The sequence below is a fragment of the Lucilia cuprina genome, chromosome 6 (genome assembly GCF_022045245.1).
Source record: "Lucilia cuprina isolate Lc7/37 chromosome 6, ASM2204524v1, whole genome shotgun sequence".
Lineage (NCBI taxonomy): Eukaryota > Metazoa > Arthropoda > Insecta > Diptera > Calliphoridae > Lucilia > Lucilia cuprina.
Window position 1 is genome coordinate 17,367,432 of NC_060954.1, and position 10,350 is coordinate 17,377,781.

At 33.3% G+C, this 10,350-nt stretch overlaps 1 protein-coding gene across 1 annotated transcript in view; it reads left to right on the top strand.

The window, feature by feature from the left end:
- LOC111675897 (leucine-rich repeats and immunoglobulin-like domains protein 3) overlaps positions 1-6,604 on the top strand; it is a 9,694-nt gene extending 3,090 nt beyond the window's left edge. The window contains exons 2-8 of the mRNA XM_023436759.2: positions 1,900-1,971; positions 2,035-2,244; positions 2,318-2,461; positions 2,522-3,387; positions 3,451-3,831; positions 3,951-4,232; positions 4,947-6,604. Of these exons, the coding sequence (XP_023292527.2) occupies positions 1,900-1,971; positions 2,035-2,244; positions 2,318-2,461; positions 2,522-3,387; positions 3,451-3,831; positions 3,951-4,232; positions 4,947-6,388 (3,397 nt within the window). The 3' untranslated portion in view covers positions 6,389-6,604. The remainder of the gene's footprint in view (positions 1-1,899; positions 1,972-2,034; positions 2,245-2,317; positions 2,462-2,521; positions 3,388-3,450; positions 3,832-3,950; positions 4,233-4,946) is intronic.
- Positions 6,605-10,350: the final 3,746 nt, after the last annotated feature.

A 10,350-nucleotide genomic window follows, 5' to 3' on the forward strand; every position in this document is an offset into this window, starting at 1 on the left:
CACCATTTCCATATAGTTGGATGTGTGGAACCTTCATCCTGCTTCCAAAATGGTCAGTTTTCGATCTTCTAATTCAATTATAATATTCTGTTAACTGATAACAGCGCTGTTAGCTGCAAAATGAGCACTGTTAACAAATCTGGTTTGTGTCTTTGCTAGTTAAATTCGAATTTAACTTCACACACACCGCTAAGTGCCAGTTTCCGGGCTGCCAGGTCAGTAGGAATCCAATTTAGCAACGCGATTAAAGATTTGGTGGAAGTTGTTCTCAGTGCTGCTTATATAAGAATTGCTATCCCCCTTAGAAACTGGTCAAAAAGTATACAGTGTCGCTGTCAAGTGTTTTCCACCAGAGAACCGCCCCGTAAAAGAGAATAGGTCTAATAACCGCTTCATGATTCCAGTTTATCAATTTGTGCAATGTAAATTGAGTTGCAAAGGTATGTATCCTCCAGCACTATCATCTTTCGTTTCATTGAGTAGGTAATTTTCTGAGGAATGTTGCAAGGAAAGGAATGGCAATAAAAGTCCATTTTAGAGAATAGCGTTTGTCTGAAAATTCTACGAAGGATTTGCAATCACTTCTTCTATTTTTAGTCTAGTCTTATGTGTTTTTGTTATGGTTATGGTTGGCATGTCGTCTTCGCGATATTGGATCCAGTAAATCGATCCCTTTTGTGTTACCTGGAACGAGAGAAAACGGTCAGCGTATTAGTACTCTTCGACTCAGGTTTTTTAAACAAAACAGTTTGTCGCACGAATAAAGAGTCTATCTTTCGCAAAAAACTAGCTACCAAACTCATTATATGATCTGCTAGGGATCTCTTCTCTCTTCTTCCTCTTTTTTCTGACAGCTCCTGCAGAAGTTCTGTAGATTAATTCTCGGAAAGTTGGCCACATAATACTCGCCTGTCTGCAGGTGGCCTTAGTATGCGGTATGTTAACGAAGTTGGTATGTTAACAGTGTGCTCTGTTGCACACAAGCAACACCGCAAGAGAGTTCGCGATGGTATTACCAGGAATTTCTTGATGTCCTCCAATCCAGTACATTCCTATTGTGGAATTGTTCGCCTTTTCGTTTAGGGATGCCTGATGTTGTGTAAACACCCGTATATTCGGTAATACCTGGCAAAATTTAAACCAATTTTATGGCTGAAAGTTCAGCATGAAGAACGCTACATTGATCTGGAAGTTTCAAGGAAACTTTTGTACCAGAATGTGCTATATGAAAGCCATTGGTTGATTTTGAACCATCGGTGAAAACCGTCATGGAAGATTGTTCCATGACAATTAGGTTTTGTGAGATAGTCACTGAAAAGTTTTCAAAAATGGTTTTGCGATGCAATGGTCAATGTTGTCATGGATTTCTCCTAGGCAACAGAGAATGGTTGAGTTATATGCCACGTACCAGTTGTGTTGCCGCTTAGAGAGCAACCTTTTTAGCCATTAGATCAATAGGAGTTAGCAATATCATCATGACAAAGACTTGGATTTCTTCAAATCGTTTACGTTTTTTAGCTTATCACAATCTAAATTCAGAAAATTTCATGATCATTAAAATGTAAGTTGCAAAGAGGCAAAATTACCGGAATACTATAGAAATTTTTGTGTTTTCTCAAAACAATAAGTTAAAATCTTTATAAATCTTAGTTTTTTTTCAACCACCAATTAATCGATCGATGTTAATATCCCTAAAAGGTCATAATGGATTTGTCAAACATTTAGCAAACAAAAGAACAATATATTTTACATTTTAAAGGCAACCACCCTCTGGGAATTAACAAAGATTAACGAAAGATACTTTACAACAAAAGGGGGTGAAATTTACTGAAACCCCCTCAAAGAAGATTATCTTAATTATGATGAAAATTAATATTTACCCTTAATTTTTTTTTGCAGAGATTTCATTGGCAATAAACTAAATGATACAACGGTTTTGCAAATAAAAAATTTACCGGAACTAAATAAGTTGTAAGTATTGTGTAAAGAAAATCTTCTTAAATTAATCGTTTATATCAATCACAAATCTTTTAGGGTTTTAAAACGCAACCAATTGGAAACGGTACCAAAATTTGTGGGTCTCAGTTCGTTGAAACAGCTTAGCTTGGCTCACAATCGTATACAGAAAATATCTGCTGAAGCTTTGGCGGCCTTGCCAAAACTTAAGGCTTTAGATTTATCCAAAAACTATTTGCATACAGTTGAAGCAAGTTATTTTCCCACAGCAAATCGTTTGGCACATTTGTAAGTTTGGATCTGATTACTTTTGGGGATTTAATAATTGATTATCTACTTTGTTTTAAATTTTTGTTTAAAGAATTTTGAATGGTAATGAAATAGCTAGTATAAGTGAAACTGCCTTTGCTAACCTGGCCGATTTATTGGATTTGGAATTAAATAACAATCGTTTGACTCTATTGCCAGCCGGTGTTTTTGAAAATCTAAGCAAGCTGAGGAAATTGTAAGTTTTTTCTTATAAAAAAAAACTAGTAGAAAACTATAATATTTCCTTTTATTACAGATCATTAAACTATAATCATTTGGAGATTAACTGGTCCACCTTTCGTGGTTTGGTGTCTTTGCAAAAGTTATTTTTAAAATCCAATAATATAAGAGCTTTACAAGATGGTGTTTTCCATGTTATGACTGCCATAGAAACCATAGAATTGGATCATAACTATATTAGCTCTCTCAGTCGCCAGGGTTTATTTAACTTGACAAAATTACATCATTTATCTTTATCGAATAATTCGATATCACGCATAGAATTGGACACTTGGGAATTTACACAATCTTTGATAACCTTAGATCTTTCCCATAATAATATAACGGAATTTAAGCCACAACATTTGGATTGTTTACAACGTTTGAAACACTTGAATTTAGGTCACAATAAGATACAATATTTAATGGAAAATACTTTTGATTGTGTTAAGAATCTAGAGGATTTAAATCTAAGACGCAATAAACTCTCCTGGATTATAGAGGATCCGGGGGCGGCTCCACCCTTTAAGGCTTTAAGAAAACTGAAAAAATTAGATTTATATGGCAATAATTTGAAACAGATTAATACCAAATCCCTCAGTGGTTTGTCCAATTTGGAATCTTTAAATTTGGGTGGCAATGCTTTGGCTTCCATACAGTCGGGCGCCTTTGATCATATGACCAATTTGCAAAAGTTAATGTTTAAATCGTTAAATTTCATATGTGATTGTGATATTTTATGGTTTAGACGTTGGCTGAACAGACATCTACAAACCACCAGCAATCAAAAGCAATTACAAACGCCTCAACAGCAACAGAATTCAGCGCAAGCGGTTTGTGGTTATCCGGAACATTTGCTAGATCGAGAACTATTGTCATTGCAACAAAATGAATTGACTTGTGGTAAGTTTTTCTTGAAGAATTTTCTTTAAAAACAAAAAAAACTTTATATTTTTATACCTACAGCTGAAACCCCTAAACCGGTACTAATACAAGAACCTTCCAATCAATTGGCTGTTAAAGGCGCCAACATAACCATGGAATGTAGAGCTACTTCACCTACCGCTGCTTCTTTAGCTGCCACCGATGAATTGAAAATCAAATGGCGCCATGATAATCATAATATCAAAGAAAGAGATCGTAATACACCTCCTGCTAATTCCCTTTTAACACCCTACACCACCACCGAAACTCAAATACATCATGATTCCTCTAATAATCAGACCACCATTATTGGTTATCTAAGACTCTACAATATGAGCTATGAATCGGCGGGCAAATATCAATGTGTGGTATCGAATGCTTTTGGCACCACCTATTCACAGAAATTTAAAATGTCCATAGGCAGTAAGTTAATTAAACTTTAGCAATTAAAGTTCTTTTTCTTTCCTCTTTAAGTTGCTGACATTGTTACTAATTTGTGTTACACTTCCTGTTTTTTTTTTTTTTGTGTTTTTCTTTTGCAGTTCATCCCTCATTTTTGCAAATACCTTCCAACTTGACTATAGATTCTGGCGATACGGCACGTTTGGTGTGCTCAGCAACTGGAGATCCTATGCCTGAAATAGCTTTACAGAAATTTGGTGCCAGTGATTTTCCCGCCGCCACCGAACGTCGTCTACAGGTGTTGAGAGAGGAAAATGCTTTTGTTATAATAAATGCAAAACCCATCGATAGTGGCATTTATACGTGTACGGCTGAGAGTCCAGCAGGGGAAATTAAAGTGAATGCTTCTCTTATAGTGAATGGTAAGTGTGTGTGTGTAGAATGTAAACTAAGGTAGAATTTCACAGTTGGCAAATTGCAAACCCTAAAACTTCTTTGAGGAACGAGAAACTAGTTTCCTTGTATTCAAAAATCTTGTTCAGAGTTTAGTACTCTAAACACAGTACAGGAAAACAGATTGCAAAGTACTTTCACAATTGGCAAATTGACAACCCTAAAACTTCTTCGCAGTTTCCTTTCAAACGAGGAACGGGTTTCCTTGAATTCACAAAATCTTGTTTAGAGTTTAGTATTTTAAACACAGTCCAGGAGAACAGATTGCGAGGTACTTTCACAGTTGGCAAATTGACAATCCATAAACTTCTTCGCAGTTTCCTTACAAATGAGAAACGGGTTTCCTTGTGTTCACAAAATCTTGTTCAGAGTTTAGTTTTCTAAACGCAGTCCTAGAGAACAGATTGCGAAAACTTCTTCGCGGTTTCCTTACAAACGAGGAACAGGATTCCTAGTGTTCACAAAATCTTGTTCAGAGAACAGATTGCGAAGTTCTTTCTCCGATTTTCTGAGAATCTTTCAGTATTATGTTTTTTATTCCCAGATAGAACTAGTCTTCGGAAATTGTAAAGGAATAATAGTAGCCATTCATTGGGGAGTTTATCCTACAATTATAGAGTTTCTTTTAAGATCATAAATAGATAGAAAACTATAATTCCATTATTTCCTTCAACTACTTTCAGATAAACCTCAGCCCACCATACCCGTGGTTCACAAAGAGATTGTGGTTGGCAAGTCAAGTGTTTTGGAATGTCTGAGCGATATAGCAGCCGAACTAAATCAGCCCCACCGTGAGTGGTATAAAGACAATAAACCCTTTCACATTACACCCACTCTTGATACGGATCGTTATTATTTTACCTCCGAAAAAGAACTACTCATTATAGTCAATAGTCAGTCTGTAGATTCGGGACACTATCGTTGTGAAATTACCGATAATTCCAAGACCTATACCATGCAAATGGAATTGCTAGTGGTTAAAGAGGATTTCAGTCAAAATGTCATTATAATCGGTGTGATAGTGGTGACTGTGGCTTGTATTATAATTGGCTCCCTGATAGTATGGATTATATTGTTTTATCAAAAGAAAAAACTTTATATGAATGCAGGCAATGGCACCGCATTAGGTGGTTCTAGAGTAGCGGCAGCAAATAGTCACAATATATTGACGTCGAGCAGGGGAAGTACTTTAGATCAAACACAAATGACCACATTAAGTAGAACGTATCTAAGATCCCCTAGAGATAATTACAATCATGCAGCTAACCAGAGACCAAGAAGTTTAGCAGCTTTAGAAATGAATGGTGGCCGTTATCAGGGTGTAGAAGATGAAAATCAACCTTTAACCGAACAAAGAAATTTTCTTATTGTCACCACTACACCCAACTATCAGCAATTGCTAATGCAACGTCAAGCTCACGAAGAGGATAGAACCGATGATGAACATTTAACTTTGGAATATTTAAGATTGAATCGATCTCACGATGGTGAACATCATCAAGATCATTTATCTAGCAAAGATTCGGGTACTGGATCAGATGCAGCAGTCAAACGTAGTTTAGAAGATTTCTCTATAAGTCTAATGCCGAATGCTTCCACACCCACCTCTAATGCCGGAGTATTAGGAAGCTTATTAAAACCAGGAGCTAGAGCTTCCTTAGCAAAACAAGACACTGATGAAGATGAAGAATACAACATTGGACCAGTGAATATAACAACAGTCCAACAGAATGGTAGTGGTGGCAGTACAGAAGATACGGAGGACTTTACCACTTCTCCTACCTTGGGTGTATCTGTATATCAAATTGATGAAGAGATACACAATTTATCACGAAATAATAATCACTCTCCTGCGCTAAGAAATTACAAAACATCACCAACTAGTGGTGATGGCGGTGGTGGTTGTGGTAATGATGATGATGCTGATGGTGGTGGAGCAGTAAGTTTAGCTGATTCTAATCTAAGTAAATCTGCCTATAATGCTAAGCCAGCAAGTATTGTGTCATCGCCTACACATCAACAACCACAAAATTGTAAAGCAAGTACAAATTTTTCTACAACTCCCACATCTTCTTCCCTGTCACCTCCTCCAATTCCTCTTCGTACACAAACGGTTGATATTTAGTTTTTTCTTTATTATTAATTGAAAAATATAAAAACATATTAACAAAGAAGTTAGAAAACTAAAAACCAAATCGACAGTTTGTTGTCTTCAAACCAAATATAAAGACTGTTTCATAAGGATGTCAAAACAAATAACAAAAAAACAAACAAAAAACATAAAAAATTACTAAATTATTTTTTTTTTAGATTTAAGTTATAAAAAGTTTGTTTTAAAACCCAAACCTGAACAAACGCAGCTTCATTACACTGCAATGCAGCTTAAATTTATTTTGTTATTAATTAATTTAATAATTTAGTTTTAATAACCAGTGATACGTTTTAAGTTTCTATATCTTGCATTGACTTTTGTAAATACACATCTTCCACAAGCCAACCACCCCCCACTCCCTGTTTTTGCAGTAAATTTAAGTTTTGTTTAAAATACTATTATTAACGTTTTCAATTTGCCTTTTGTTTACTCTTACTCTCTACCCCACTTGATTTGTGTGTGATATTATTATTACTTTATTATTATTATTACTAATTATTATTGCAATTATTTAAATTTTGTAACTGTATTATATTTATTTTTGTATTATAATTTTATTTTTTTTTTCATGTAAATATTATATTTATGTATTGTTGAAAGAAAAAAAAAACTTAACTGGACCAAATTTGTTTTTTTTTTTTTTCTATAATAAAAAAATTAATAGATTTTAAAATACATTGATTTTTACCTAAACTGCCCGGGTATATCTTAAAGATATTATTTTTATTTTGTTTTATTTTCTTTGAAATTTTTGTTTCCGAAATTATCTATAAATGCATGAAAACTTATAATTATTCATCACTATTCTAAATTTCAATTCTAATCGAATTTTTCTCAGTTTGGTAATTTTGGTATTTCGATCGGAGCTCCGCCCAAAACTTAAATATCTTCTTCGTTTTAGAAAATATTTGAATATTTGATTTTTACACAAAAAGTTAAGAATCTGAATGGTCGAGAGACTGATATGATCATTCAGACTCTTTAACTTTTTGTGTAAAAATCAAATATTCAAATATTTTCTAAAACGAAGAAGATATTTAAGTGAAATGATTCAACGAAATGATAAATGAAAAGTTTAAGCTTTAATCTAAGTTCGTCTATGAATTAGTTTTCACAAAAAGTTAAGAAACTTTATGATCGAGAGACTATTTCAAATATTTTTCGAATTATACAATATTTTTAGAGCTTCTTTAGCTTTTACATCAATAATCCTAAAGCGAGGAAGATATTCAAGTGAAATGATTCAACGAGATAAAAAGTGAAACTTTTCGGTTTCAATCAGAGTTAGTCGCAGAATTAATACTTTGAAATAGCAAAAGGTCTAGAAATTTCCCAACAAGAAGACAATTTGATCAGTCTATACAGCAGTTAATAGTCTATACTAAAGAGCAGTCTATAGGATCGATAGATATAGACATTAGATGTTTATATAAACCAACATGGATCAGTGTGGACGCGAATCAGATCAGTCTAAAGTCTCGACTAAAGATCAGTCTAAAGTCACGACTAAAGATCAGTCTAAAGTCACGACTAAAGATCAGTCTATAGTCTCGACTATAGATTAGTCTCAAGTCTCGTCTAATCTCGAGTCTTAACTCTAGACAAGTTTATAGTCGAGACTATAGACTTGTCTATTGTAAAGACTATAGACAGATCTATATTCAAAACTATAGGCTGGTCCATAGTTAAGACTATAGATTGGTCTTGACTAGACCAGACTAAAGTCTTGACTGTAGTCCTTATTATATACAAGTCTTTAGTCCTTACAATAGATAAGTCTATAGTCTTTACTTTAGACAAGTCTATAGCCTTTACTTTAGACAAGTCTATACTATTCTATATACAAGTCTATAGTCTTGACTATATACAAGTCTATAGTCTTGACTATAGACAAGTCTATAGTCCTGACTATAGACAAGTCTATAGTCCTGACTATAGACAAGTCTATAGTCTTGACTATAGACAAGTCTATAGTCTTGGCTATAGACAAGTCTATAGTCTTGGCTATAGACAAGTCTATAGTCATGACTATAGACAAGTCTATAGTCTTGACTATAGACAATTCTATAGTCTTGACTATAGACAATTCTATAGTCTTGACTATAGACAAGCCTATAGTCTTGACTATAGACAAGCCTATAGTCTTGACTATAGACAAGCCTATAGTCTTGACTATAGACAAGCCTATAGTCTTGACTATAGACAAGTCTATAGTCTTGACTATAGACATGCCTATAGTCTTGACTATAGACATGTCTATAGTCTTGAATATAGACATGTCTATAGTCTTGACTATAGACATGTCTATAGTCTTGACTATAGACAAGTCTATAGTCTTGACTATAGACAAGCCTATAGTCTTGACTATAGACAAGTCTATAGTCTTGACTATAGACAAGTCTATAGTCTTGACTATAGACAAGTCTATAGTCTTGACTATAGACAACTCTATAGTCTTGACTATAGACAACTCTATACTCTTGACTATAGACAAGTCTATAGTCTTGACTATAGACAACTCTATAGTCTTGACTATAGACAACTCTATAGTCTTGACTATAGACAAGTCTGTAGTCTTGACTATAGACAACTCTATAGTCTTGACTATAGACAACTCTATAGTCTTGACTATAGACAACTCTATAGTCTTGACTATAGACAACTCTATAGTCTTGACTATAGACAACTCTATAGTCTTGACTATAGACAACTCTATAGTCTTGACTATAGACAACTCTATAGTCTTGACTATAGACAACTCTATAGTGTTGACTATAGACAACTCTATAGTCTTGACTATAGACAACTCTATAGTCTTGACTATAGACAACTCTATAGTCTTGACTATATACAACTCTATAGTCTTGACTATAGACAACTCTATAGTCTTGACTATAGACAACTCTATAGTCTAGACTATAGACAAGACTTTAGTCTTGACTATAGATAAATCTTTATTCTTGACTAAAGACAAGACTTTAGTCTTGATTACAGACAGTTCATTAGTCTTGAATATAGACAAGTCTATTGTTTTGACTATAAACAAGTCTATAGTCTTGACTATAGACCAGTCTATAGTCTTTACTATAAACAAGACTAATCAGTCTAAAGTCTTGACTATACATCAGTCTACAAGTTCGACGTTGGATCTGTCTAAAGTAGTGACTAGATATCAGTCTAAGGTCTTTACTATAGACCAGTCTACAGCCTTTTCTATAGATCAGTTTGAAGTCTTAATATCATGTCTTCAGAATAGTCTATAGTCTTGACTATAAGTAGCCTTGATCGGTCTATAATTGACAGTCTACCAACTAAAAGTAATTAAATTTTACCTAAAGTTATTTTAAATCTCTTTAAATTTTTTCACAAAAAAGGATTTAACAAAAAGTTTTCCGATATAAGTAAAACCACTTTTCCAAGCCGTTTAATTTCTTATAATTCCAAATATAAGGCAAAAACTTAGAAAGGAATTAGAAAAGTTTCAACTTTGTTCCAACTCTTTATAATGCTCTATGATTCCATATAAACATAATTTTAACGTACAAAACTTATTAAGCACATAGAAAAAACATTAGAATACAATAAAAAAAAACAGTATTCAAATTTCAAATTAATTAAAAAAAAATAATAAATAACCGACATACAGTACAAATTACATAGAAAAACACATACATACAAACAATAGAGTTCAAATATAAAATTTATATTGCAGCAATAGTTTATTATTAATTTAACAAAAACAATTTGGTTCAGTGTAATTTTGTGTTTTATTGTATAAAATATTTAATTTTAAACTTTTTTGTTTTAACAAAAACATCACATTTTCTTCTTAAACTTTATTAAACATTTGATAAGTGTTATAAACGTTTTATAAACTTGAGCTAATGGTATTTTGTTTTAATTTAGCCCTCCGTTAATTTATACAAAACAAATTA